The 27,993-nt window shown below is 51.4% G+C and overlaps 11 protein-coding genes across 11 annotated transcripts; 5 read left to right on the top strand and 6 right to left on the bottom strand.

Moving 5' to 3' along the window:
* Positions 1–57: 57 nt before the first annotated feature.
* CPAR01_07960 (GPI-anchored cell wall beta-1,3-endoglucanase EglC) lies at positions 58–1,177 on the top strand (the record flags this gene model as incomplete). The annotated part of the gene is made up of 2 exons (XM_060492229.1): positions 58–862; positions 930–1,177. The coding sequence occupies 2 exons, from the start codon at positions 58–60 to the stop codon at positions 1,175–1,177; spliced, it is 1,053 nt and encodes a 350-aa protein (XP_060348599.1).
* A 3,163-nt stretch (positions 1,178–4,340) lies between these two features.
* On the bottom strand, positions 4,341–5,330 carry CPAR01_07959 (uncharacterized protein; the record flags this gene model as incomplete). Its single annotated transcript, XM_060492228.1, has 1 exon — positions 4,341–5,330. One exon carries the CDS (start codon positions 5,328–5,330, stop codon positions 4,341–4,343), a length of 990 nt encoding a protein of 329 aa, XP_060348598.1.
* A 1,850-nt stretch (positions 5,331–7,180) lies between these two features.
* CPAR01_07958 (inorganic pyrophosphatase) lies at positions 7,181–8,561 on the top strand (the record flags this gene model as incomplete). Its single annotated transcript, XM_060492227.1, has 7 exons — positions 7,181–7,306; positions 7,365–7,524; positions 7,584–7,767; positions 7,842–7,902; positions 7,968–8,034; positions 8,090–8,151; positions 8,205–8,561. 7 exons carry the CDS (start codon positions 7,181–7,183, stop codon positions 8,559–8,561), a joined length of 1,017 nt encoding a protein of 338 aa, XP_060348597.1.
* A 609-nt stretch (positions 8,562–9,170) lies between these two features.
* CPAR01_07957 (uncharacterized protein) lies at positions 9,171–10,145 on the top strand (the record flags this gene model as incomplete). Its single annotated transcript, XM_060492226.1, has 1 exon — positions 9,171–10,145. One exon carries the CDS (start codon positions 9,171–9,173, stop codon positions 10,143–10,145), a length of 975 nt encoding a protein of 324 aa, XP_060348596.1.
* A 124-nt stretch (positions 10,146–10,269) lies between these two features.
* On the bottom strand, positions 10,270–11,563 carry CPAR01_07956 (RTA1 like protein; the record flags this gene model as incomplete). The annotated part of the gene is made up of 2 exons (XM_060492225.1): positions 10,270–11,147; positions 11,209–11,563. Coding segments are annotated over 2 exons (1,233 nt in total), but the record flags the coding sequence as incomplete, so codon positions are not given.
* Positions 11,564–12,804: 1,241 nt separating this feature from the next.
* CPAR01_07955 (major facilitator superfamily transporter) lies at positions 12,805–14,505 on the bottom strand (the record flags this gene model as incomplete). The annotated part of the gene is made up of 4 exons (XM_060492224.1): positions 12,805–13,183; positions 13,256–13,394; positions 13,454–14,288; positions 14,347–14,505. 4 exons carry the CDS (start codon positions 14,503–14,505, stop codon positions 12,805–12,807), a joined length of 1,512 nt encoding a protein of 503 aa, XP_060348594.1.
* A 617-nt stretch (positions 14,506–15,122) lies between these two features.
* On the top strand, positions 15,123–17,483 carry CPAR01_07954 (fungal specific transcription factor domain-containing protein; the record flags this gene model as incomplete). The annotated part of the gene is made up of 3 exons (XM_060492223.1): positions 15,123–15,201; positions 15,328–16,357; positions 16,430–17,483. The coding sequence occupies 3 exons, from the start codon at positions 15,123–15,125 to the stop codon at positions 17,481–17,483; spliced, it is 2,163 nt and encodes a 720-aa protein (XP_060348593.1).
* A 162-nt stretch (positions 17,484–17,645) lies between these two features.
* Positions 17,646–20,280, bottom strand: CPAR01_07953 (FAD binding domain-containing protein; the record flags this gene model as incomplete). Its single annotated transcript, XM_060492222.1, has 5 exons — positions 17,646–18,357; positions 18,415–19,091; positions 19,153–19,523; positions 19,643–19,914; positions 19,985–20,280. The coding sequence occupies 5 exons, from the start codon at positions 20,278–20,280 to the stop codon at positions 17,646–17,648; spliced, it is 2,328 nt and encodes a 775-aa protein (XP_060348592.1).
* A 1,516-nt stretch (positions 20,281–21,796) lies between these two features.
* On the bottom strand, positions 21,797–22,395 carry CPAR01_07952 (uncharacterized protein; the record flags this gene model as incomplete). The annotated part of the gene is made up of 2 exons (XM_060492221.1): positions 21,797–22,320; positions 22,383–22,395. 2 exons carry the CDS (start codon positions 22,393–22,395, stop codon positions 21,797–21,799), a joined length of 537 nt encoding a protein of 178 aa, XP_060348591.1.
* Positions 22,396–22,902: 507 nt separating this feature from the next.
* CPAR01_07951 (uncharacterized protein) lies at positions 22,903–23,903 on the top strand (the record flags this gene model as incomplete). The annotated part of the gene is made up of 2 exons (XM_060492220.1): positions 22,903–23,243; positions 23,297–23,903. 2 exons carry the CDS (start codon positions 22,903–22,905, stop codon positions 23,901–23,903), a joined length of 948 nt encoding a protein of 315 aa, XP_060348590.1.
* Positions 23,904–24,261: 358 nt separating this feature from the next.
* On the bottom strand, positions 24,262–27,168 carry CPAR01_07950 (uncharacterized protein; the record flags this gene model as incomplete). Its single annotated transcript, XM_060492219.1, has 1 exon — positions 24,262–27,168. The coding sequence occupies one exon, from the start codon at positions 27,166–27,168 to the stop codon at positions 24,262–24,264; it is 2,907 nt and encodes a 968-aa protein (XP_060348589.1).
* Positions 27,169–27,993: the final 825 nt, after the last annotated feature.

Below are 27,993 nucleotides of genomic sequence, written 5' to 3'. Positions count from 1 at the left end.
ATTTCGTCCATCTCTCGAATGATCCTCAGCTATCTCCATCCCAACTGATTATCTAAGATGTATCTGATGACCGCAGTTGCCGTGTCCTTGGCTACTACCGCCCTGGCAGGAAACCAGCCGGGCCTCCTGGGATTCAACTATGGCGCCACAAACGAAGATGGGTCATGCAGGGGCTACGATGATTTCTTACGCTACTTCCAGAACGCGAAGACACTTGCCGACGCGGATGGAAAAAACTTCACCTCGGCTCGTCTATATACTTCCATCCACTGTAACAATACATATGACCCGACCTCATCATGGGCTGAACCCACTTCGGCTTACAAGGCTACCATCGATACCAACACCAACATTCTGGTCGGACTTTGGGCCAGCGCCGGCAGCCAAATGTACACCAATGAGCTAAGATCTCTTACGGCCGCATACATGCAGTATGGTGAGGCTTTCACCAACCTGGTCATCGGCATTTCCGTCGGCTCAGAAGATTTGTACCGGCATGCGAGCGGCCTGACCGGTAAATATGTTGGCGTGGGCGCCGACGCGAAAGTGATCGTAGGGTACATTGCGGACCTTCGAAGTTTGATCAAGCAAAGCATACCTCCCCTGGCAAACAAACCCATTGGACACGTCGACACATACACTGCATGGATTCTACCCGAAAATGCCGCCGTTGTGGAAGCCGCCGACTGGCTCGGCCATAACTCCTTCCCCTACTGGGAGTCCGACAAAAACAATACTATTGAAAACGCCCCTGACCTATTCACATCTGCTCTTGATCAAACAAGGCAAATCGCTGCCCAAAGTTCAAGTGTCTGTGGGAAGGACAAGGAGGTGTGGGTCACCGAAACTGGATGGCCGCATGGTAAGACTCCTGCTCAGCATCACATCTCAAGATTTACATGGTCTCGGACGCTAATTGCCTCCCCAAGCCGGCGAATCTCAAGGGGCTGCCGTCGCCTCAGTTGAGAACGCTCGTTTTTACTGGACCAGCGTCGGCTACGACCTCTTTCAAACGAGCCTGAATGTCTTTTGGTACATTCTGCTCGACTCCAATGCTGATCAGGTCAAGAACGGCATAGAGTTTGGTCTCACGAGGAATAGCGATGTTTCGCGGCCTGTCTTCAACCTTAGTTGCTCGAGCTTGCCAGACTCGTCAGGGGGAGATTGCGATATTTAGCTGATACTTTCAGTTTCCTGTGTGATATGGAAGCTGTCGTAATAGGGCTCTACCTCGAGCGACGACTCAAGAGGTCCGCTGTGACCATCCCAGGGGTAAACGTCACTGAGAACGAAGATTCAGCCCATTGAGCCAAGATACCGTTTTGTTGATGCAGAGCCAACTCAACACTTGAGTAACATGTATTTGTCTTCCCTCATTATAACATGTGAAGAACCCCATCAGAATTGCTCTATATCATGTTATGAGCACGCTCTCCATTTAAGTAAAGTCACTATGAAGTAATTCAAGTTACATTGTTGATTTCTTGTGACAAACTGGTAGCATACTTACGGCTTCTGTTTACTCATCGAGACATGAAGACATAAGCTGACATGATTTGACGAGACTAATCTCAAGGCATGAATTTCGTTATTGTTTGACCATCATCTGGGCTCAGAGACTGCCTTACTATGATTAGCATACCAACAAGACAGGCTTGGATGCGGCTAGATGCGACGAGATTCCCACACCGCCGTTATTAAAGTCCCGTTTTCGCATCTGCAAGATCCGAAAGTCTCCTGACATCGTCGTAGAGGAGGTACGCCAATATTCCCAATCGACGACAGGGGTGGACGTTTAGTGACGACCGAACTTCCCGAGTCAGCTCATCCCCGGTCACTTTGCATAGCCTCTTGATGTGTCTTCCAAACGGCATGATTCTACCCGGGTATTCTTGCTGCTTAAAGGACGCAGGATTGGTAGATTTAACGGGGATTCTTCAACATCAATCCCCACACAGGTTTGTGGACCCCCCGCATCCCGCGCCACAACACCCATCTGCTACGGGGATGCCTCTCATCCGAAGACTGACATGTGCGCATGCTCTTAGTTCAGGATACACAGCCCGCCAGAATGTTTTTCCTGGGAGACGCGACTGTTGACTATCGGAAAATGTTGGTAGACATGTAACACTGAGTACCCCTGGTCAGGTCAACACCCCGTCTTTAAGATGCAATAAGCCGATACTCCACGGACGTGACTTCGTTCTTTCAAGATCTTTCCGGAGAGAAACCTCAATGAAGTCGCGGAAGGCGCTTGGCATTTTGTTACTCTAAGAAAGTATCACTCACAGAGTTGAGAAGGCACTTGACTAAACTACGATTTACGCAAAGAAGCCAATATTTCGTAGAATTCTTCTTCTCTTTGCGCTTCCTCGCACTTTCTGGCCCATAAGTTGAGTCGGCGTTCTCCCCATATAATTTAGCTCTAAGGCTTTACCCTTCAACTCTGACTTATAAACATTATGGTTGGGAAATTTGGATTCTTCAGTAAGAACCTAGGCACCAGCCCGTTACTCGTCGCTGTTCTCCCAGACGACGGAACCCTGTGCTATACGCAACGACACCTCATAGACCTCAACTTCTATTGCATCTTTCTGGCCTTACTCTGCGCAGCGAACGGTTGCGATGGATCAATGACGAGCGGTCTCTTGACTCTTCCTCGATGGCAGACATTCCTGGACTGCCCCAAGAGGTAATGGCTCGGTTTTTATCAACGGCGCCCCGGCGCTTTCGTCCATGCTTTTCTACTTTATCTTGTGGTGGTTTACTTTGCTAACCGCTGAGGCCGGAAGAAAGGACTCTTTGTAGGAAACGGTTTTCTTGGTATCGATTGCTTTTATCAGGATTTCTCGCCGAACAAGGCTGAATCCATCATCGGTCGTATTATCTTCGGCGAGCCGAGCATCTGGTGGGGTTGTCTTGCGTCTGGTCTTATCACGGAGTTGGCATACCCATTGCACCGGGGAATTCTCGGAGCGTAGGTGCTGGCTCTGACCATGAGGCCTCAGGCAAGTCAATAAAATAACGCTGAGACATGGTGTTACAGGCTTTATAACATTGGATGGTTTGTTAGATCTAGCTTGGCGGCGTGGGCGACCTTCGGAACCAGAAATCACGACAATTGCTGGTCTTGGCGCATCCCATCATTGCTACAGATTGCCATCCCGCTATTCGTACTCCCAGCCGCCATTCTCGTCCCGGAATCGCCCCGTCCTCTCGTCTTCAAAAACCGGACTGGGAAGTCTCGCAGCATACTGGCCAAGTTTCATGGCGGGGGAGACCGAAGCTCTGTTCTCGTGGACTTCGAGATGACCGAGATCGAACGAGCAACACGATGAGATGGTGGCTAAGAGTTCTGCAAAGATGGGATTGTTCTCCACGCCGAGAGACAGACACAGAGGTTTTATCTTAATGTCGCTGGGTGTACTTGGACAGTGGGCCGGGCAAAACATCGTGTCTTACTACCTCGGGGCTGTACTAGATACAATTGGCATCACCTCTGTTAGAGATCAAACGCTCATCAACGGTTGCATGCAAATCTGGAACATCATCCTAGCAGTATCAGCTGCTCTCCCGATTGACCGACTCGGGCGTCGACCGCTGTTCCTTGCCAGTTGTGATGGGCCGTTTGCCAGTTTCGCCGACATTACTGACTTGTCTGGTAGCTTTGATGATACTGAGTCGCCATCAGTCGGTGTGGCAGTGGTCCCAGTGTTGTTATCCTCTACGGGTTCTACGACACTGCCTTGTAAGTTGAAGACGCAACACAACGGAAGTATGTGGCCTGCTAACATTTACTTGTATCCTAGATCTAGCCATCCGAACTTCGTGCTCGAGGTACAGCTCTGGCGCAAATGACCACGTACTTGAGAATCTTCTTCAACATGTTAGCCAATCCTACTGCACTCGAACCTATTGGTTGGAAGCATTACATTGTATCTCTCATGATTCTCTTGACTGGGTCGATCATCATCCACTTCTTCCACTCAGAAACCCGAGGTCATACGTGAGAAAAAGTGACGGTCATCTTCGAGGTTGAAGCGGCAAAAGTTACGAATATTCCATTAGAAGGGAATGTCAAGAGGGGAACGACGACTCAGCACGAAAAGGATGTATAAGGTAAACACGGGGAAATTTGTAGAGAATACTACCGGTGGATTGTAGCTCGACACCATGCAAATCGTGCCCTAAATAAAAACAGATCGGATCAAGAGCACTTCTTCATTCCAAATATTATAGAAGTAGATACTTAGGAAGGGTTGGTCAGTCGCCCATGACATGTTGGGATCCCTGAGACTCAGCTTTGATCAATGCTGTAACTTGTTGAGGCCCATATCTCATCAGTGCTTGTCGAGAACATGAATCATCCAGTCTATGCCTTCCTTACCCTCTTTGAGCCCATATTTGAACATCAGGGGAAAACAATGCATCTGTCTTTCCCATGACAACCACTCTCCAGGGACTCCACGCTCCTTGCACTTATTTCGGAAAGCAATAGCCTCGGGTGCTAGCACGTCATATGACCCAGATACTCCATATATGCGGACGTTGTGTTGTAGAAAGACCCCAAGATCGGCGTGTATGGGAGATACTCTTGGATCATTCAATCCCCAGTCGTAGCAGACATGATTGTGCCCTTGTTTTTGTTGCAAAGTTTTGCTCGACTCTTTAGTTGCTTCCGGGGGGCACCATGCCTCAGCAGTGGCTTTGATGGATTCGAAAGTGTGGAGTGAATCGGATTTCTCCACCACTCTGATCTCTGGGAGTTCATGACGAAGGTCTACCGTAGGGCTGATGGCTATGACAGCAACAGGTGGGTTCGCAACCTCCTTATTTGGGTGCTTCAAAGTCCAAGCCACGAGACTTAGTGCAATGTTACCGCCTGAACTATCACCGGCAACAATCACACTTTCGCCGGCGTCATGTGATTCGCTTAGAAGGGAACTGTACGCTCTTTGAATGCAAGGGAATGCAACTGAGACAGGGTGTTTCGGTGCGAGAGGTGCAGAGATGATCGTAACTGTTGTGTTGTCGAGCCGTCGGACAAGTTCCATGCAGAAAGTCCAATGATTCTTGCTCGGTGGCATCTGCCACCCTCCCCCGGCAAAGTACAAAATTCGTCGCTGACGCCGCGGACTCAGTTCTCTGTCACTCCTGCTATTCGATTTTTGAGTGATGTCATACAGCCATAGTCCCTCCAATTCTCTCTCTTCTATATGGCATTTCCGTGGGTTCTTGGGTGGCGTCAGACGCTCCGCGTTGGGCGGCAGGTTAGATGGGGACGCCAGCCTAGGCCTGAGGGGTTTGATGGCGACTTGTAGCAATAGCATAAGTAAAGATCGATCGTGCCGTTCATTGAAAAAGAATGTTTCTCTAGTTTTTGGCTTATCGTGTGTTTCCATGCTGTAGGTATAGTGATGCTGCTAAGACATTCAAGACTGTGTGGCAACCGCCGACGGGAAAGCGGGTTGTGGGACCAGACCACAAGACGGCAGAGCCTTCGTAACGTTAACTTAGTTCACCTAAGTATTCAAATCAATATGTTCTGTGTTAAAACGGATTGGCGAAGCATTTTGGAGATGAGGATGTCGTGGATGATGTGCAAATACCGGTGTGATGCCTTGCGAGACAATAGTACGCTAAACCAACCACGTCATGGCTGCCTTGACGTCACCATTTGATGGCATCCGCGGCGTGTAGCCATAGCCCACTCTGCGCTCTTGCACCTGAAGGAGAACAAGATTCCCCGACATGGATTGTTTCTTTCTTACATGCTGACGAAAGTCGTGATAGTCCAGTCTTGACCGGCACCAGAATAACGCCTTCTATGCCTTATGAGCGGAACAAAGCTCAGTCAGTTGTACCCACTCTCAGGGGCGTGGTGCCACGCTAAGCAACGGCGGAAACAGATGTGATTAAGTTCTGTGGGTTGGCTTGAATTGGAAAGTCGATCCGACCAGAGAACTCAAAATAATTATAAACATAGTCTCCATCATACCACATTCGACTTCTTGGCAGATACCAATGCTGAAGGCTTCTCTGGACCCCTTGTCAACGTGTTCAATCTCGGTCTCTGTGTGGAACATTCATGCGGAAGGCATTGAGACGACCTGCTGTGCTATCCAAAATCTGTACCACAGAGTGAGTGATAGCCTGCTGTCAGATATTCAAAAGAAGGTCCAGCTCTCTGATACCCGGTAGCCTCCTGATGGCCGCATACCTCAAGTGATAGCCCAGAAATTTACTAGTGGCACTACTGAGATGTTCGACTCTAAGATTGCTTGGTGATTCAATCAGTCACGACTTTCTTCAGTGACATTGACGGTTTCTTCTGTCCATCGCGTTGACACCTGCGGGAGACGTGGTCAACTGCTAGCCTCAGGCTTCGAGTTACGTGCACAATCAAGATCTGCTTGGAAGAATCTTCGTCAGTGACAATCTGACGGTTAAGTGAACGGCGACAACTCTATCAGAGACGCATACTAAGGAACTCATCATGGCCGATTAGGGGCCGAGGACATTGGGATCAAGACAATCCTACTGCAGACCCACCGGTACATCCGTAACCTTCCTATCCTCGTCAGTGTGGCAATCAATGCCGGCACAGCACAGACGAGGGCAAGAATAGGCGATTTTTCGCAGGACTCTCCATGCATTGCAGTTACAAGGCCGCCAAATTGAGCATATGGGATTTTTCATTCGCGATGACGAAAATCCCCCTTTCTGCTGCTGGAACAACAACAGCGTTCCCACGTGCGTTGCATTTTCTACGTCATTGGCCTGTCTCATGAACCCTGTATCCTTGGCTCTAACCAACCATCTCCGCACCAACTCATCAACAGTGACAGCGCGGATCCCTGGATTGCAATGCAAAATCTCCAATCTAATCTTTTCCCGTCAAGCCCGTCCAATCCTCATGTCAGAGCTTCTCACGCCTGTCCCTATGCCAAGCCTTCCTCCCTGCTGGCAGTCCCCGCCACAGAAACATAGACGTGTTTTTCAGCCCCCTTTCCCTGTAGGGGACAGCTTACCTTGATAGACTGAAGCGGTGTGGGTTTGCCACAGTAGACATACAAAATACTCCAAGTGCGTGGCGTGTTTCTTTGGCGCTACCCTATCTCATGAGCACACGATTTATGATCTCACCTCACGATAGAGACTCGATTCAAAGAGAGCAATCATGTCGAGCAGATGTTTCTTCGCCTTTGCGGCGCTTTCGGTCTCGAGCAGTGCTGCTTGGACTAGCTCCCACAGCTTTAACTACAGCGCCCTTAGCTTGAGGGAAGTTGGTGCCCGCAACACAGAGGTGATCAGCCCCATCAACCGAATTTAGCTTATCCTACATGCTGAACACTCAACTTTAGGACTGGAGGATTTGGCTCGAAAAGTACGGTGACCCCATTTCCTTTTGGCATGATGTGCCAGTCTGGCCGGATGAGAGCAACAAGCAAGTGGTGAATCTTGTGGTTGAAGTACCCAGATGGCAAGACGGCAAAATTGAACTCAAGAGGAGCGAGCCTCTAAGTGAGTAGGTATCTTTCACAGGAAAACACCACATTATGCTAATGGCCATTATGTTCCAGATCCTATCGTTCATGACTCTCTTAATGGCGCTCCTAGATATGTGGAGAATGTGTGGCCACACAAATCGTACCCTTTCATCTACGGGTCTATCCCTCAAACCTGGGAAAGTCCGAATTACAATCACTCTTTTACCAGCCTGTTGGGGGACAACGACCCCGTAGATCTCTTCGACATCGGTCAAGAGTAAGTCATAGGCAGACTACGGCTTCATCAGGCCTTGCGTCTACCAAACATTGAGTGACTAACTCTTTATCCAGCCGCGGCTACGTTGGTCAGGTGAAACAAGTCAAGATTCTCGGTGGTCTTGCCTTAGCTGATGTGAGTCTACGATACTTGGATTGTCGTTCCGTCATGTGAGATGTGCTAATAGGGGTCTGGCAAAGGGCAACGAAACCGATTGGAAGATTCTCGGCATCGACATCAAAGATCCCATGGCGTCCATCATCAATAGTAAGACCATTAGCCAGGTATGAAGACAGAGTTGTGTGAGCTGACTTGTTCAAAGCGTTCGAAGATGTTGAAAAGCATCGCCCTGGGACCATCAAGATATTCCGAAACTGGTGGACTGTGATTTTCCCTATCATGTTCCGTGAAAGGTCGTGCTAACTAATACTTCGCAGCACTATAAAGTAGCTCGAGGGGATCCAGTCATCAACATCATCGGGGACTGGTACCAGAATGTCACCTACATGCAAAGCGTGGTCGAGGAAAGCCACAAGACTTGGGCGGAATTGATTAGAGGAGAGGTCGACTCCAATGAAATCAATTACAACCAGACCTCTCGGCCAGACGTCGCAAACAGCTTTATAAATAAAGCGACAACAACCGCTGAATTCAACATCCCAGCAGAGAGCAGAATCGATCCTGCTGCTCCAAGGCCAGAAAAGGCCGATCGCTGGTATTACCTGGACAGTGACGCCGACTTGATTGCGGTTCCTCAGACACAACAAACATTTCTCAATAGGCAACAGGTCTAGCTTCTTTGAACAAAACTTCATTTTCTTTTGAACTGGGTTAGGCACGATATGGGTCTGCTTTTCTTCCAGCACCACCGCCATTGACTCATGACAGGTCCATTCTATGGTCAAATAGGTAGAAACAACGAGTAATGAAATGAGAAAGCACAAATATCTACCCAGTTTCTCATTATTTGAATGCCTTTGCTCATTTCTTGCTCATTCTTCCAACACTTCCTTAAGCTCCGGCTCTCTGGCTCGCACTTCTTCCGTGGAGTCTTCAAGCCCGAAGACCCACAAAATTCCACAGCCCTACCCGCGAGCTTAATTCTGACTTTCCCCGATGTGACATCTTTCCCGCCCATCTTCAACGTCGTTTCTTTTTACTAGCACTATCGCCAAACCGCACTCTAAGGTTTGGGAGAAACCTCCTTCCTTTCTATCTCTCACTTCCAAGATCGGCCAGTTATTGCGTCGAACTCGCCGCATATTTGCAGGCAGAGTTAAACGACCCTGGAAAATTTGCATGCGACAAACGAAAACTAGCCCATGAGTCAAGCCCATCTAGCATTGACCCCCACCGACTCATACCGTCAGCCATTCAGTGTCCACACTAAGACGTTATTCAAGATGAATGCCTCGACTGGTCATTCGAGAGACTTCGAAATGGACATGGGCAATACCCAAAATCCGGTTCATTCTGCTGTGCCTCCTGTTGCTTCTCATCCTAGCGTAGGACTGGCTGCACTGGAGTCAATTTACATGGCCCCAGTCAGTGTAATAGAAGGTGCTTCGACCGGCAACTTGATTCGAGACGGATCAACACAGCAAAATATCACGCGAGACATCAAGCGAGGTGCGCGCGGACTGCCCAGCCGAAAGCCAAGCCCAGCGCAACACTACAGACATGTCAAGACATCCGCGAAGGTGGAGAAGCAGAAGTCAAGGCGGTGGAAAAGTAAGACCGCGGACTCGAGACTTTCCTCCGAATTGGATCGACTTCTCGTCGGCGAGGACACCTCTGAAGGATCCTTTTTCGGAGAATCACCTACAGCGTACAAGGTTCAGCACCCGTTACGAGCCGCTTTGCAGGGTCTTCCTGGCTTTTCATTCGACGACGAGCTGGACAGTGTCACTTTTGGAAAGCATCGGCGCGTCTTATTTGGCCTTGCCGAGATCATGGAGCAAGGTGGGCGTGACGCAATCAAGGTCTGGCTTGAAGAGTTCCTCTTGCTTGCTTTTCAGACGATGGAAAATATTGTCGCACGCCATCCGCAGTCCAATGATATGGATGACGTTCCCATGGGATTCATTATCTTGGCCAGAGAAATGGAGTCGACTACCGACAAGTCGCCCGCATCTAGATCTTTCTCGCGCGCGCGGAGAACTATGGAGAGAAGGCTTCGTCAAAGCTATGATTTGCGGAAGCTCATCGACTGGGTTCTCGATGCTCGTCGAAAGTTTCTAGAATCGAAGCCGAGGCCCATGCCTGGCTTTGGAATCTTTGGGCAGGCGGCGGTGGAGGAAGGAACCGAGCTTGAGAAGAAGCTATGGGCAACTGTAGATGCGCAAACGACTGGGGCAGCAAGATATCCACCGTGTTGAGGTGTGGGTAGATGATTAGGACTAGGTATTCAGAGCATAAATAGCTTTATCAATAACAGCTACCCTCATCTTTTGGGCGAGAAACATTGAAACCCGTTCTATCTTTTCGACCTTGCCAAAGAACCTATTTCTGAATAGACTCACGACTGCGTACTCTAGCCTTTTCTGCATCATCAACGCCACCGGAGACCTTCTTTGCTACACATCTCCCGGGGTGCCAGATGGAAAGCAATATCACTGCCAACACCACGGGCGCAAACTCAAGCACGCCAAAGAAAACCTCATTCGAGTAGAGGTAACCCCCAAGACCCTCCGCAGTTTCGGCAAGACGGAAGCAGGTACGCAGGTAAATCAACAACGTCGCCCCCGAAAACACAGCCACGAAAGTAGTAAGCCTATGTTCTTTGATCGATGTTCGAGCTCTGAAGAGGAATATGAACGTAGTGATGACGAAACATCCGATTGAAAAGACCTGGTAGGCAAGTCCTCCAAGCAAAATATTGTTGGCCGTCGTAGGGTCCTCGCGGCGCGACTGCTTGACTCCGATCAAAGCGGCGCCCGAGATCTGCGTGATGGTTGCGATGGCGTCCGAGGTGATGAAGAACCACAAAACCACTTTAGGCGGCAAAGGCGTGAACTGTCGCCCAAGACGACTGATGAGAGCGGATAGAATCGCGTAGATGCCGGCTGCGAGGAAGACTGGTGCCGTGACGATGAAGAAGTAGTTGAGAATGAAGTAGATGAGGTTATACGGGTTCGCTTTGGCGGAGAGAGAGCGGGCTACGTAGCCGACGATTTCAAATAGGAGGCCGATTGGGAAGGTGACGAAGTACCAGCTGCGGTAGCGGATGATCTGCCATGTGTGGACGATGAGAAGGAGGAAGAAGAGGACATCGGCGAGTACTGTAAGGACGAAGGATGGAGTGTAGCCGTAGATAATGACTGGCGTGTCCCATTTCCCACCTGGATTGACGAAATTTGGGTCGACATATCCGTATGTAGCTTTATCGGTGGTGTTAGTACTAAATCTAGAAGCTTGAGCGGTTGAGTATTTTTGTCTCACCTCTTCCTTCACTCATTGTTTCGTCAAGCGGCCCTCGCCTAAAAGCGATTTTGGATTGGAGGCTTAGGTCAGGAGAGGAATATTGCGTACTGATGGCGTACATGAGAAACCTTGGTGTTGGACGGAAAGGCTGAGCTTTAACATTGACGAGATGGTCACAGGGGTATCGTCTGGCGACAAGGGGCTTGCTACATATCAGCCACATCGCTACCTGAACGATCTGCCTAGGGAGCATGTTGACACGCAGATCGAAAATAACGGTTCGGAACGGTGTGCCAAGCTGAGACCTCGTGGCAGCACATCCCTTTCCGACACTAGCGGGTGGAGAATGGGGGTTTGCAGAACATGCCCCTAGTCTTTACCGATAATATGCAAGTACTCTCGTCCCATATCCGCATTGGCGACGGATACCTGTCAGCGTAGAGACAGACTATACGTATGTCGCTAATTCTAGCTCGTTAGAGCAGAGTTGATATCTATGAATCATCATTCCGCATATCCTGGTTCCGTCTTCAAGCCACATTCTTATTTGAACACCTGCATTACATGGGCATGCCTCTTCTGGGTATCTGTCCGGCCGGAAGCCTACTGGAAGCTCTTTCTCGGCCAACTTGCATGTAGAAACTCATATAATTGGCCGACCAAAGGTTCTTCAGCTGCACAATACATATCTCTTCGTCTCCCTGGCAAGAACCGCCTAATGTGAACTCTCACTCTCCTACGCCAAACCCTTGATAATTCTCAGTTTTTCCAGCGGACTACTACGAAGATGCTATACGTAAGTCACGATTAAGCCATCAAGTAGTCTTAGGCCTATGGTCTAAGTGACCCATCCGGCGAATTACTTACCATTTCCGTACTGTCCTCCGTGTATGAGCTCGCACCTCGGCAATGCCAAGAAGTCCGAAGTCCGGGTTTCAGTGGGTCTGCAGACCGTTACGGCACCCACTCCCGATGCGGCGCACGGCAGCGTCGATAAACAGAATGGAAAGATTTTGGTTCAGCGGTTCATCCAATTTCATTTTCTGATTCCTCAGACTCATGTGATATTTGACATTAAGGAGTCTCTCCTGTTGTTCGCTCTTAAAGGTTACTGATACCCTATGAGAGAAGAGACCTGCGTTACTGCAGAGTCTCGTAGCGGTTACTCTGACCATAGTTGAAGGTATTGCCATGATGATGCGATTGCTCCTGATGTATATTGTGTTTCGTGTAGGCCGTTTGTGCTCTGAAACGCCCTTCCAATAGTGTTTGTGTCTACAGCCACGACATGTATAGGATTATTGAGCCACAGCTTCATCATCGCAGCACAAGCTCAAAAAATTTGAATAAATGAAATGTCCGGTTCACTCCATGGTCTCTCTTCGGAGAATAACGGCTTCGGGAAAATGGCTTATCCACAGTACAATACCTTAGGTGGAGCAACGCATCATGTTGTGGGGGACCGCATCTCCCAACATGGAATCGCGGAGCTAGGTACTCTAGGGAGGGAAGTTTTCGAAAGGGGGTTTCAGGCTTTGGAATAAGTATTATTATGTCTATCGTCTATGTCTAATCATTACTATTCTATAATCATGTACTCGTTAATTATCCATCTCAGTTTCCAATGGCAAACGCTTCTCGTGCTGTCTTGCTACTCCGAGCGAGGCTATCGCCGAATCTGATAAAAATGAATGGGATTACTCCCATGGCTAAGGCAATAAAGCCCAGAACTGATGGAGCCCAATGAACTCCAAGGTTGCCATACATCTTGCCTGCCGCCAGAGGCAGGGTGATGGCTCCGATTGAGCGCGTCATACTAGCCGCTGCATGTGCTGAAGCAGAATATTGCCGGAAAACGTCTGTGAGGTAGTTGATCATGCCCATGAAGAGCAGATTGAATCCGCAGCCAAAAAGTACACCGCTAAACATAGGCAAGACAGGGGATGTGGATGGCCACACGGTCCAGCCAAGCCAGAACAGAGCGATGACCATTCTATGGAAACGATTGTTAGTTGTGGCTCCTTATCATTTGTGTAAGGTATGAGACCGTGGAGGGTGAACATACTGAGGAGCGGCAATACATGCAAGAGGTAGTCTCCGATTAATAGGCTTCAAGGCCCACTCCACCCCGGCTTTAAATTGCTCATCGTGATAATGTGTCCATGCGGAGAAGATGGCAAGAGCAAAGAACACCCCAAGAACAACTTCGTAGATATGTTAGCTCATTTCATCGTCTATTGCAGCATCATGGGCGTCGTCTTACCAGGTAGGAACGCGAGTCCGGCCATCCCGGGAGACATGCCGTAGAAGTCTTTGAAGATGACTGGATAGGCCTGAAATAACAGGTAAAATACAGAGTATGCCATCGTCAGATACGCAGATGTCGCCATGAGGATTGGCTCGGTGAAGAGGAGCTTCATGGGCCGGAGGAAGATCTTTCGTACGTTGAAAGGCTGTAACTGCAGTTGCTGTTGCTGTTTGCCATCAACCGCACCCTTGTTTCGTTTCAGCTGCCTCTTAACTGCGTTGTTGTGGAGAACGGGCGCGTATGTCTCCGGCAGAGTAAGAACGAGAGGCAATCCGCATACTCCAAGGATGCCGGCGATCCAGAAGGGCCATCGCCAGGACATCGGAGAAGAGAAGCCCGAAACAATGGGCCCGATGAGTGGGCCGACAGTTGTGACTGTCATGTAAAGTGCCATGGCGTTTCCTCGAACCGCGGGATTATCGAGGATATCGGCGTAGAGTCCACCGATGACCGTTGTTGGCGCTGCCGCGTTGATGCCACAAAGAAGACGGAAAAGTAACAGCACCGGGTAGGTTGGTGCTCCAGAACAGGCCAGCATGAAGATGATGTATCCGCAGTATGTACCGATCAGCACCGGTCGTCTGCCGATGTACTCGCTCAAGGGCCCAAATAGCAGAGGCCCAAGCACGTACCCGCACATAAATAGCGAGTTGAGAAGAATCAGATGGACGCGGTCGGTAACTCCGAATTGCTCGCTAATGGCGTCAAGTGCGCCTGAGGGCATGGATGACCCGAGGTTGCCATTGAAAGTGCAGGTAAAGCCCGCTACAACAATGTGCAGTTTACGCAGCTAGAATAGAAAGTAAGAACATCGTTAAACCAAACTTCTCCACGAAAGAGCCACTTACAGGCGATAACGTCGTAGCGTTCAGCAAATCCTCCGTTGTTTCCTTCAGAGATGAGCCATCGGAAGTGTCGCCGCTCAACTCAACATCCCGTGCCATGGTGGATTCTTGTTTCCGGTCTCCATCTTCTTCGTTTGCGTATTCGAACGGACGTGCATCCATTATAGTCCTCGAGGGTACTTTGCGTCTGAAGTCTGCTCAATGAGGTTCGTCCAAGTGGTTGTGGTCTTGTCTGTGCAGTCCTGGTCACTCAGACTGTCACTGAACTGCCCAGCTCCTCTTATATGTCCAAGCAACTCCATATTTGCCCATTGCTACCCGAACATACAAAAGAAAAAACTTCTGGAAGACCCTGCTAGATTGTTTTACGTATTTGGTTCCATTTTCCTACTGCATTCAATGTTTCGCAAGTCGTTCGGAAGTAGAACAAGCCATTTTCCATAGTTGTAATTGGTTAAAGTGTCCGACAAGAAGCTGCCCAAGTTTCCGCACTAGAAGAGATTGAGGGCATGTGAAAAGAGAAAAGAGATTTGATTGGTTTGTATTTCCGGGATTGCAAATTCTGCTGACATAACTCCCGAGGCCACGTTGCTCGGTATTTGAATAATCCACCACAACTTCCGACTTATATCCAGTCCAGTCCACATTGCCTCCACATCCGTCAAGCTTTGCGTCAGCGCAGTCAAAGGCGCGCCATCACACCTGCGATGCTGTGATTGAATCTAGATCCCGCTCGGAAAATAAGTTTCCAGAAGGCGGCTTACCGCCAATACTGAGTCATGTCGGCCGCAGGGCGTAGAGGCGCATCTTCTCCGACAGGATCGGCGTCTGGCCAGGCGTCGAAGAAAGCGAGAACCAGTATGGCACCCCCTGTCCCCCAACTCTCTTTTTACTCTCTTTTCATTCTCAAGAGGCGTTCTGACCGACAGTCTTGTCTCTGATAATTAGATGGCAGGGCCTGCGTGACGTGTCATCAACGGAAAGTGCGTTGCGACATCCTCGAAAAGGGCACGCCATGCTCCAAATGCGACGCAAACAACATTTCCGACTGTCGGATCTTTGAGAAGAAGAAGACTAGGTCCTCGACAAGGGTATCTCGGAGCCCCAACGTCTCTATTCAGCCAAAGACAACAACAGCACCGAGCTCTAGACCCACAACCACGCCAACAGCATCGAATGCCGCCAGTCCGTGGGTACCAGTCAACGTCGACTCGCGGCCAGCATCGGCTCCAGGAAACGAGCTCAATGCTCAGACCCATTACGCTACTGAGGTCGCAACGCGAAATTTGGCTGATTTTCTTGACCGAGAAGAGACAGGATATCAAGATATTCTACCAAGCGGTAGACTTTACTTCATCGGGACCGAGTTCTCGAACTTGAACTACCTCGTTCGGCAGCGGTCTCAACGGCCCGATCAGAATGTCCTACATTTCGGGAGTCACCCTCTTGCCCCGAGGATGTCTTCAGTGCCGCCCGAAGCCTTGGAACTACCCACCAAGGCCTTGGCTGATAAACTTGTTCAGGCTTACTTTATGCACATCAACCGTGGCATTCCCATTGTCGATGAAGAGTTCTTCATGAAGAAGTACAACAATACAGAGACCAGCGAGGATTTCGCTAGGCAACGGCCGTTATCTTTACTTTTGCTGAATGCTATCCTACTCGTCGGGGCGCACGTCTTGTCCAACGAGCGTGATGAGCTCAAGGCGTTAAAGGCGGTCTTCTTCAAGCGAGCGAAAGCTTTGTTTGACTGTCGTTTCGAGCAACATCGTGAAACGTACCTACAAGCTGCTATCCTTCTGACTTGGCAATGCGACGACCTCGAGGATGTCATCTCAAATTCATGGTATTGGATTGGTATTGCTGCTCGAACGGCGTACGGTATGGGCATGCATCGGGATGCTACACCATCAGGCCTTAACGTCATGGATAAGCGCCTATGGCGGAGGCTATGGTGGACTTTGTATCAATATGACGTTTTGGTTTCTATGGCTCATGGTAGACCTCAAGCCATGTAAGTGGATTGCTCGGCCAACCACCCCGCAATCTGGAATATCCCCATACTGACTCTCTACTTCTACCATAGAAGCCTTGACGATTCCGATGTGCCACTCATCGAAGAGTGTCATCTAGAAGATACACCGGAAGCCGAAGCGTCTTTCATAGTTCAGCATACACAACTGTGCATCATTTTCGCAAAGGTTATGAAAAAGCGAGTTGCTCTACGTTGCAAAGAAGGAGAAAAGGCTGAGGCGACAAGGAAAGCTGATATTGCGCTCGCTGAGTTGGTCACCAATCTGCCCGAACGACTCCAGCTATCCTCAGGGGATCCAGACATTTGGCAGTCAATGTTCCACATCACATACAACAACTTTCTCATCCTCCTTCATCGGCCGCCTCCTCGGACAGTATCGGGACCCTCTTCAGTAGAAGCAAGCAACGATCTGACCATATGTTCTGACGCAGCGGCTACAATCGCCTCCATCTTTGAATCTTTGCGGAAGAGAGAGATGCTGGCCGGCTTGTGGCTTCCAAGCCTCCACATGCTCTTCACAGCTCTGGTTCACACAGCAAGCCAGATGCACTCTAGCAATCCAATCGTCGCAGCCAAGTCAAAGCGCCATACTGAATCCATGATACAGACATTGCATGCAATGAAATCCCAGTGGTTGTACGCGCAAAGTCTGCTGAATCTATTCGAGCCGAAACGACCAAGGAGTTGCGATCTTGACCAGCAATCCACCCGATTTGATGGCGCGAGCGATCGAGTGGCTAATTTTGGGGAGCAGAATCCTTCCAGGATCTCTCTTCCGACCGACATTCTCAGACATAACGATCACACCATCGTCGGATCGTCAGCATCCGTGGGAAATGGTGTTCCAGGGCGGCCTCTAGTTTCTGGCCCAGCTTATGGCTCACAGCATATAGATGCGGCACCAGGGCATAGTTTAGCTAGAGATCCGGTGGAGCAGTACGCGGCAGCTGTAGTTGGTAATATGTCCCAAGACGGCCAGGCTTATGGCACTGGCTTCGTGGGAGACGATATGGGCCTCACTGATGCCAATACTATGGATATGCTGCAGCTTCCGTCGGCTCTGGAGTTCCTATTGGCAGGCGCTGGAAACAACTTTGACTTCTGATACATGTAAGCCATCAAATGGTATGATGATAGTAAATGATGTAAGCTACAACGCGATTCTGCTACTATCTTTCTAAAGTATGGGGAATGATTTAACTTGTGTTCTACTGTCTACACCTCCCAACGTCGTCCAGCTTGGACCTGGATTCCCGGGTACCAATGACTAGTTGCCCAAGGCATCCAAAACGTTTTCACGCCAGTAGTAGAAGCCTGCAAGCGCTGCCCCAGGGCCCACGGCAAAGCCACTAGCAATGTACCCCAGAGAGCCCAGCAATGCCTGCTGAGTTGTAACAAAACCCTCTGATCGCAGGTTCCACGCCGAGTAGAGGGACAAAGCAGCAGAAGCGAGTCCGAATAAGCCGATGCTCGTGTTAAGACCACCTGCCAAGTTGCTGAATGAAGTTGTCGCCAGGATCGGATACACCGCGCTTGCGATATGAACGGTAGCGCAGGCGCCCGCCGGGAATGCGTATGCCATCTTGAGCGGTACCACATCCTTTCTGTCGTACATTTCAACAAACTCGTCCTTGTCTCTTTCCTTTACGTCTTTGGTGGCCTTCGTGGATGAAGTTATATCCTTCACCTTTTGTATGGCCGAGGCAGTGCCGTTAAGTAGAGCCGCGCTGGAGACTGGAGCGGCAGATACAACGAAACCGACGGCCTGTCGGATCTGTGGGTCTTGAATTGGCAGGCTGGCGAGGATCGTGGGGATGGCGTAGCCAACGATGGCCGACGGCAGAATTGCCTTGGCGTACTTGACTGGTACGTGTCTACCAGGCAGAGTGTTGGTGCCTCGAGTGACTATACCGAGACCTAGGAGTGGCATAACGGCTTTGGGTCCGAGGGCCATGAACGCGGCAGCCGAAATCGAAGGCCTGCAGTTCCTTACGTTAGATCGGCGTGTGGCGGGACATTAGCGGTGGGCAACCTACCATAGGAGGACCGAAAGTCTGTTACCGAATCGATGACTTTCTGCAAGCCAGATGACTAGAGCAGAGAAGAGACTTGTCTTGAATTGGATCTGTTCAACAAGGCTACCAAGTGAGGATGTCTTTGTCAGATTTGAAGTTGCTTGAGCGAGGCCAAGATCCCATGCTCCAGACATCCATATTCTGACGCTTCCAATCAACTCAGAGAAGTGGGTGAAACCGCAAGAGTAGTAGAGCAACGCCACGAAAGACCCGGATGCCAAGACCAGAGCCATTCTCGATGCTGCTTGAGTTGTCATAGGTCGGGCAGGGAGTTCATCGTCAAAAGGCACAAGGCGGCGTCGCTGGGGCAAGGGAAGCCTGTAAACCCTGTGGCTTGCTTTGCAAATGGGGACCGCTGTGCCGAGGAAGCCTTCATCACCTAACAGGGGGACGAGGTACTTGGTGACGATCTTGGAGTACGGCGATCTTCCAGTCAAGACCTGCTGAAGCGTATGCGCATTCGCTACCAAGGTCTTGGCTCGCTCGTGGCGGTTGATGTGGACTTGGGCCAAGGCGGCTTCGACAATTTCTGTCGGCTGAGACTTGGGGTTCTTTTCCAACATGTCGGTCAGGGAATTTGTGAGAAGCGCCGCAGCTTCCAGGGCGCCGTTACCCCCTTGGCCGGAGATGGGATCGATCTATGAAGGAATTCAATGTCAGTGTAAAAGTCTCAACGATAAGCGGGGGATCTGAACCAACCTTGTGACTAGCATCGCCGATACAAACGATTCTTTGGTAATGCCACTTCTCAAAGACGTACTCCTCCAGTGGCACCAAAGTAGCCATGATCTTGTTCTTGTAGACGTCGCCAAATGTGACGTTCTCAAAGACTAGATCTTCCCAGTGCTCCAGAGCCAGCTTCTCGGTGTCTTCCTTCGAGTACTTTGGTATGTCCTTTCCGTACTTGGTGTCTCCGACGCCCGAAAACAGGAACCAGTATGTCCGATTGCCAGGTGCGCTAATGATAAGGTAACTTCTGCCTTCGTTGAAGACCATCTGTTGATTGTGGATGGGGAGGTTGCTCGGGCGTTTGGAGATGCCAAAGATGCATTTCGTCGCGACGGGTACTCCTAGACAATATCGTCAGGGCTTCGGTTTAGATGCAATAAGCATACGAGCTACTGTAGCTACGCTTCTTAAGGGACTTGCAGCCAGTTTTCAGGTCAGGCCTCAGCAATCGGCGACTTACGAGAGTGTTCATCAAGAGGAAAGTAGCCTGGTCGTTCTTCATGGCCGATGCGCCACATCTCCTCCCGGACGGTGCTATGGATGCCGTCTGCCCCGACCACGATGTCGCCTTCAAATACGGAGCCATCTTTGGTGTGTACACGCACCCCTTCCTTGAGGAGCTCTACCTTTTCAACCCGTTTCTCTGGTATGACTTTATCTTTGTTCTTCAGGTTGTCGAAGAGAACCTGCAGAAGCATCTGTCTGTCGATGAAGATGGAAGGGTAACCAAGCCTAGTTCAAAGACCGATTGTCATTATTCTGCTACATTTTCATTCGGCATCCTCTTCCGGCCTCAGCTTACCGGGCTTCTAGGTGTTGGATATTCGCCATGCTAGGCGGGCCTAGTGGTTTGCCATCTGGGCCGCAGAGGCTATTCTTCAGGTGGTATTCTCCAACCATCTCAAGGATTGGTTCAAAACAATCAAGTTGATCAAGGATGCGAAATCCATTGGGGAGTAAACCAATGCTCGCGCCAACCTGTGGCGCAATATTGGGGTATGCTTCGAGGAGGGTGTAGTCGACGTCGAGCCTCTCCAGCATGTTAGCTAAGGAGAGGCCCGAGACGCTGCCGCCGACAATGATGACTTTAAAGCCCATTGTGATTTTCTTGAAGGTAGAATTTGATGCCGATTCCAATCATAGAGTGGTAATTCAGACAAGATCAAGCGGATGATCATGAACATCTAAGGTTGTTCGAAGGGTTCGGCCGAGGGTTCATCTATATATCATCAGTGCCTCGTTTGGCACCATGGCAATCCAAGTGCCGCACTGCCGAAAAGGAATATGGCATAGTTCGAAGATCGTTATTGGGCAGAAAATGAAGTAATGCCACGGTGATCCCTCCCAAGAAAGCAGAAAGAACGAGTGTCAAGTTCACCGAAAATGTCCGTTTCCCGCAAGCTGGACCACACGGCTGGATGCCAAAACGATGAAAGGCGAACTATAAGTGCCGGCCTTCGCAAATATCGGTATGCCGAACTTGCAACGGAACTTGTCATACACGACTCGGGTCGTTCCTCATTCCCGGCCGAGCAAAGCGGCGCCGCGGGGGCCACTGCCGGTAGGGGATAAGGTCTTAGCGTGGCTCCCCCACGCGAAGCAGAACACCAAGATCTCGGGAATTAGGGCCTATATGTGGCAGCAGATCCCGAGGTTCTCAGACTATTCGCTATCTACCCTTGAGAGAATTGAGAGGTACCCTAAACTTGGAACGTATACCTCGGCGGGCTAGTCCGCCAACCTTTACTGATCACCTAGTTCTAGACGAGCCTGTGTAGTGTTCATCTAGTCTTTCAAGGGTCCTGGTTTCAGTCCAATCGGTGCATTGTCATGGCTGCCAGGCTGGTGCAAATGGAAAAGCAAGTCTGGCGACGCGATAGTAGCTCATGTACCTGCAGAGCGTAGGGTTGAGGGGTGTGTAGAAAGTACGCATCATGTTCAAATGGTGTTCTTTAGAAATTGAAATCGGTAGACGGGGCTTAAGAGCCCGACTCTTAGGCCGTAGTCTCGCTCTCAGATACCGTACAAGTAGCCGGGATGGTTCTGCTGATCACGTCTTCTTTCCGAAACTCGATGCATACGTGCATTGGATAGTTGATGTCCCAAAGCATCACAGTAGGGTTACTTAGACGTGATGCGGCATCGAGCGTTTCCGCTCTTGTCAATTGAGAGAAGGTCATTACCTACAAGTCCAACCAGCTTGAGGAGTCTCCTTAGGAGTGCGGCGTACGAAGACATGCCGCTTGCACGATGTTCCCATCTCCTGAAGGCTGCTTAGACTGTATACAACTGGACCCTCTCCATACTTTTCCTTATAGTCGGTATAATAGCTTGCCCAGTGTGTACAGGTATTCAGGGAGCTGCCCTCCACCCAGGCTGGCTTGGCTTGGCTTGGCTTGGCTTTTGATCAGGCTCGCGCAAGCGACTCCGTGTCGCAGCATCAGTAGCCAAAGCATTGTCTGATTCCCCCATGCAGATGGTTTGCCAATTCAACCAAATCCGTCGCGGCAACGGCAGGTTGGCCGTGTGAAAGATATCAATAGATGAGGCCGCCCCGGCTTTCATGCACAACGCCCGCGAATAAAACAAAAGATCCCAATCAGCCGAAGAGGCTTCACTTCATGCTCAACCCGCCAAACACTCGGTCTAGCTCCGCACCTTGATCGTTCAACGGCATCTCACTGGTCCCCGCTACAGCTGATGTCTGATGCCCATCCTCCTCCTCGGATGGCCCGCCCACCTTTTCCGGCTCGAGTATCCGGGCTTCACTGTCCAGCCAGCCGGGCGCAACTCTTCTCTTCTCAGCCAGTTCTCGCTCTTTTATCCTGGTCTCGAGGTCCCGCAGGTCGCGCTCGGCGTCCTCCTGCATCTTTGTAATGTGTGCTTGTAGCGCGCGACACGAGGCGATGATATCATCCGGGTGGGCTGCGTGTCCTGACTGCGAGATCACATACTTAGGTTTGTTTGCGGCGGCGTCTCCAGCTGCTGAATCGTCGGTAACTGCGGCTGGTACGCCTATTGCTGAGGGGGGCAGGGCTGAGGGCATAGCCTTGTAGTTGTAGGAGAGTGTTGTCGCGGTGGGGAGGGAAATGAACGGAGAGACGGTCAAGGGGACCTGCTCGAGGAGCGGATGGGAGCCTATCGTGATGATAAGTAATTCGAGCTAAGTGAAGATACAAAGGGAGCGGAAGGGTACGTACGGTTGCTATACATGGTGGGTAGCAAGTCTGGCCTTGAGTACGTAGGTGTCAGTGTGCAAATGAGGGTGGAACAGGACTATATGAGCCGTTTTGAGGGTCATACAAGCTCGTTCAGGGTAGCAATAGGCCTCTTTAGAGTTTTCTGATACTCAGAAATGCCGATCAAGAGCGTGATTGCAGGCTGTAGTGTTTGCGCCGGTTGGAGGGGATTCGTCAGCTCTGCGCCATGGAAAGAGGTGCGATGCGAGTGCGTAGCTGTCCGAGGCAACGGAGTGCGATCGGACTCTGGGAGAATGTCGGTGGAGAGCTCAGACCCCACCGAGCGTTGAGGTGGGGCGTGCGGATCGACCTGACCCTGTTGACCAATGATAAATCACCTAACCGCCCCACCGCCTCGATTACCTCAGCCCCCAACTCCTTCTTGTTGAAGTTGCTGAATGTCACTTCCTTTATCAATATCATCACGTGGTGATAGCGATAAGAGCTTCACTTTCTCCAGCTCCAAGGCAAGCACCCCACCATGAAGGGTCTCACAGGTCAGCCCAAGCAGAGTCCTTTCAAGGATCTCTTACACTTCATCAACATGCTGCCCACAACCATTCGCTCTCCTCCCTCTCTTGGAGACTTTACTCCAATTGAGGAGTATCAGTCGGCTACTCCTGCGACCTTCTTCGGAGGAAAGCCCGTCCTTCATTTCCATCTCGAGGATGCGAAGGCATGGATCCCAGCGTCGCAAAAGGGCAGCTTGGCCATCTTCCCGGCTGATGTCTCGACTGCTGCCTCTGCCCCCAATGGCACAACCTTGAAGGAGACCACTGAAGAGCTCGTGGAGCAGCATGTCTCCGTGTTTGTCTCTTCAGAGTATGTTTGCTACCACCGAAACGGGCGTTACCCTATACTAATTCGCGTCATAGGACCTTCACCATCTTCTCTTCGACCCAAGGAGCTGGCGTTCAGATCCCCTACCCCTCCATCTCTATTCACGCCGTGAAGTCGGTCGGATCCATCTCCGAAGGTGCTCCTCTTCAGGCTATCTGGATGCAGCTGCAACTTGCCGACGGCGGTGACGGCGATGACGACTTCGATACGATCGATCTGACTCTCGTCCCTGCGGTCACTGATGGCGCCCAGGCCGATATTCAGAAGTTCTACAACGCTATCTCAGCCTGCTCAGATCTTCACCCCGACCCTGTCGACGAGGATGATGAGGAAGAGGACGGCCGGATCATTTTCGAGGGCGAGCATGAGCCAGTCGAGGGATACGAAGGAGTCTTGTACGGCGCCGCCGATGGAGGCCTGCCTCCTGCCTTCCCTGGGAGCGGAGGCTGGATTACGGCCGAGAACGTCCACGAGCACTTCGACGCCGACGGCAACTGGATCGGTCAGAATGGCAATGAGGATGAGGAAAGCGGCCAGCTAGGAGAGGGAGCAGGTCGGGTTCGCGGTCACGATGAGGCCAACAACGGCGTCAATGGCCATGACGACCCGGGCAATAAGCGCCCGCGGGTCGACGAGTCATAAGTGCATACTGCGAATGAGGCTTGGGAGTTGACGAGGGACGACTTGATACCATGGATAAGACTCGGGCTCATGAAACCGACGTAAGAATACCATTCTTTTTCGCATAAAATCCCAATCAACTATTAGGTTTTAGTTTGGAGGGAATAAGGTTTTCTTTTGTGGTATGATTCGTTGATTTGAGTGATGCTTGTATCTGAATTTTGCTAATGGCCTACTGCCTAGGTATTACAATGACGCCGTGCTCAGCTTAGAAATATTCAACCCTGAAGAAAGTGCTCGCTAACCGTCGCTGAACGCAACACCCCTCAATCAATATGGATCACTATGGGACAAAAGAAAATTCCCCAGACTCTGGGACTCAAACCCTCATGTTTGGGCTCTGTCTCTCAGCCCCTGCAGTGAGGCTGTCTGGGGAGCTTAACAGGTAGTCCTCTTTCCCGTACGCACCCAAGCTGGTACCGCTATCTTGATGCTTGATCGGCCTCTCCAGACGTTTCTGGTCTTCGGTATCGACGCTGGAGATTCTTCTCCTCGTGGGACTCTCCACAGTAACCACGCTGTCTCTAGCCAACCCTCGTCCGGCACTTCTGGGTGTCGGGTTGAGCGGCCGGGGGCCTCGAATCAGAGAACCGTTTCTTCTCTCATTTTCCTTCTCTTCAACTGCAGCGCGTAGCGAATCAAGATGCTTGTTTCCCCCTGGTCGGCTCTTGAGCACGGCAATTGAATTTCTAGCCGACTTGATGGACTTGGTCCGCTTCGCTGAGCCTGGACTCGTGCCTAAAGACAAGTAGTTTTGTCGACCCATTTTGCTTACGCGGCTGTTGCTCCTGTCGGGGCTGAACCCGCCTCCTCTCAAGTTTGGTAGTGTCGGACTATCCGGATCCGAAATAGATGAACCGGCGCTGAAGGTACTCATTTGGCTATTCATTCGCCGAAGCTGAGCCACGGTTGACTGAAGCCCCATTACCGCGAAGTCGCGATGGTATGAGTTCCGCTTAGGTGAGCTAGATGGCTTCAGCACGATCGAAGGGCAATCAGAGCTCGAGAGAACGCGCTCGACGCGGGATTCTCTGGGCGTCGGCGGTCTGGACAATGCACGGTCACGAATTGGACTAGCCATCCCACGCTTATATCGCCTTGGTGTCGGAGATCCTCCCTTTGACAGGTCGGGGCTCGGCAGTGGTCTTCGAGTTGGCGAGCCAGGAACGGGAGATGCGGCGGAGTCGGTCGATTGACGACCAGCACGACTCGAAGGGGAAGGGCTGCCGCGTGATGGCGATATTTTCCCGCCTGGGCTACCCATTCTCAAGGCCTCTCGGTTTGGCGATCCCAGGCCAGCTTTCAAGGCCAAGGGCGGTGGGAAGACAGGTGCCTTTGGGCCGAACGTCAGCCTGTTATTCGGCATCGCTGGCCTGCTGCCATTATCCTCAGGAGACGTGCCAGGGCTGGCTCTCATGCTCACAACGCTGTTACTTGAGACGAGGAAGACGGGCTTCATCGACATGACGCTCTTCGGGCGAATGGTCTCAGGCGATGCTGCCAGGTCGGATGGTTGCATCATGATGGAGTACCGCGTCTGGAGTTGGTCGGCCGTGCTGCTGCGCTTGATGACGTCCAACGGTCTCGGTATAGGAGAGTTGGCAACAGATGTCACCTTCGTAGGTGTTCGGTTCAGGATCTCCTCTTCGGGCGGCGTCATGCGTCGGAGAGGCGGCAAGCTGGAAGACTGGCGTTTGGGGCTCCTTGGAGGCACTTCTGGCGGGCCTGGTGTGATGAAAGGATCACATATTTGAGTATCGATGACAAGGCTCCTAGGTTTCCTGCCGCGGGGGGTGCTCTCTGCGTGTCCAGTACCGCCGGTCTTGCTGTCATCCTCGGGTTCGTTAACGCTATACAAGGTTGACAGAGACGATGAGGCATCGCTGCCAGGGGATTCTATCGATGCGCCGTTGTCGGTGGGCTTGGTCGGGGACTCGTGCTCGGATCGTCTGCTGGGGCTCGAAAGTCCTGTTGGCAAGATGTGTTCAACTTCCGGGGTCGTTTCGCCAAACAGACTATCCGCATCTGAGACAGCCGAAGACTGTGAAGTGTTCCTATTGTGGTGGTTTGGAGTCTGAACAAGCATTGGAATAACCATTCGCTTCGACGGGCTGGGTGTTCGAGCTCGCTGGGCGTTAAGGTCCAACGCCTGGCCAACGTGTGACAGCACTTGAGTCTTTGCCGGAGATCGTGTCCGGACAGGCGACTGGTTCTTGACTGGTGACGGGATCTTGATCGATGACTGGGCCTTAATGGGAGACTGCGACTTTGTCGGCGACCCTCGCGGGGTCTTGACGCTGGACCCAGCTGATGCCGATGCAGCCCTCTGTCGTGTGGCAGGCCGGCTATTTGTTGGTGTCCCGAGCTGCAGTCTCTCTTCCGTGGAACGCAAAATCTCAGCCAAATCCGACTCAGTCGTCTTGTGCCGCAGCCGTTGCAACGGCACCGGTCGAGGTACCGGTCCCTGTGGGGTTGGAAGTACAGGCGGTCCCCCCCTCGCCGCAGCCGCCAGCTTCTCGGCCAGCTCGTACGATGCCGTCCTCGGCAACGGCATCCGCAAAGGCTGGCCACGCTGTGCCGGCATGCTGACCGGCCGAGGCTGTTCAATGGAGTAGTTTATACAGTCGTCGTCGAAATGACCATCCCCCTCGCCCTTGTGCCCAAACAGATCCGGTAACGTCGGCGTGCGTAGTATGAAGCTGTCGCGGATACTCAGCCGCCGACCATCACTCTGCACTCTGGGCCCGTGAATCGCATCCTCGTCAATCCAGCTATTATTCCTTCTCAGGTGTCCTCCACGCTGCTGCCCGCCAGCACCTTCCGAAGGCGTGCTGCTGAAGACGCTCCAGCTCTTGCTCCTGGGCACGCTGATGATGGACGAGAGGGAGCGGTGGGGAGGCTGCTTCTTCCCCTGGACCTCGACCATGTCCGCGTACGGCTCGCCCGGCTTCGGCTTCGTGAGGCGCCGCGGACGCGGGCTGGGCGTGCGGATGGAGCCGCCATCCGAGTCGAGGTCGAGTCTTGTTCTGGGCGTCGTCGATCGGGCTCTGGCGCGGGCTCGGTGGCGGCGGCCTGCTAGGGCGATGAGGAAGAAGGCGAGGCATATGAAGAGGAGGACGCCGCCTCCTATGGCGATGGCGAGAACGAGTGGTAGGGTCATGCCGCCGCCACTTCCGCCCCCTCCCCCATCTACCTCCTCGCGGATGCGGAGTCGCAGGCTCGACATCTCCGGGAAGAGACTGGGATGTTGTGATATGGTTGTGTGGGTTTGGTGTTCTGAAGACGAGATCTAATGGTTGACTGAGGGACTGAAGGTGATGAGATCACTGGCCAGATATCGGGTCTCTCATGGCGTGAGTGTGTTCTCGGGTATTCACAGTCGGCTTCCCCCTTCTTTCGTCTTCTGTGTTACTCTCTCCAAATATTCGTATTAGGGATTAGATTAGGAAGAGTTAAGAAAGATGGAAAGTGAACAACGGTCTGGTGAGCACTTCTGGCAAATGGTAAGTAGTGTGTAAACAAGTGTAGGAAAGAATGAGAACCAAATACAGAATAGTAAGAACACTCGTACAGAGCGAAAGAGAGGAGATTGAACACGGCCTGGAGGTGAATCACGAGGACGAAGAAAAGATGGATGACACGGATTTCCGCCTTACAAAATGGAAATGGCTGGCAGCATACCTCTGCCTCAAAGGGTCCTTTCGTTGCGGCGCTGCCCAGACCCAACCAACCGCCATCCGTGATGATGACTGTAGCCATGTTTGGTTTTTTTGTTTGGAAAGGGTAATCGAGTGGTGGGTTGAGGTCTCAGTCTAATCTAGCCACCGGGAATGCGTTGTCATCCCGTCGTCCTGGGGAATGCATTCCAATGGAAGGGAGGAGGGCAAACTCCTCCTTGGGTGCTCACGTCCTCGTCTTCGGCCAGTCACCCATCCGAAGTCTACCTTACACGCAGAACAGGGCTAGAAGCGAGGATCAGCAGAGGTGGTGCTGCGGGAACGTGAGGTAATATGAATTTGCCGGGTCGGCGGGGTGGCGACGCGTGAGTTTT

Source organism: Colletotrichum paranaense (genome assembly GCF_030867605.1).
Source record: "Colletotrichum paranaense strain IMI 384185 chromosome Unknown Scaffold_6.1, whole genome shotgun sequence".
In the NCBI taxonomy this organism is placed as follows: domain Eukaryota; kingdom Fungi; phylum Ascomycota; class Sordariomycetes; order Glomerellales; family Glomerellaceae; genus Colletotrichum; species Colletotrichum paranaense.
The sequence above is the reverse complement of the archived record's forward strand: the minus strand, read 5'-3'. Positions and strand labels throughout refer to the sequence as shown.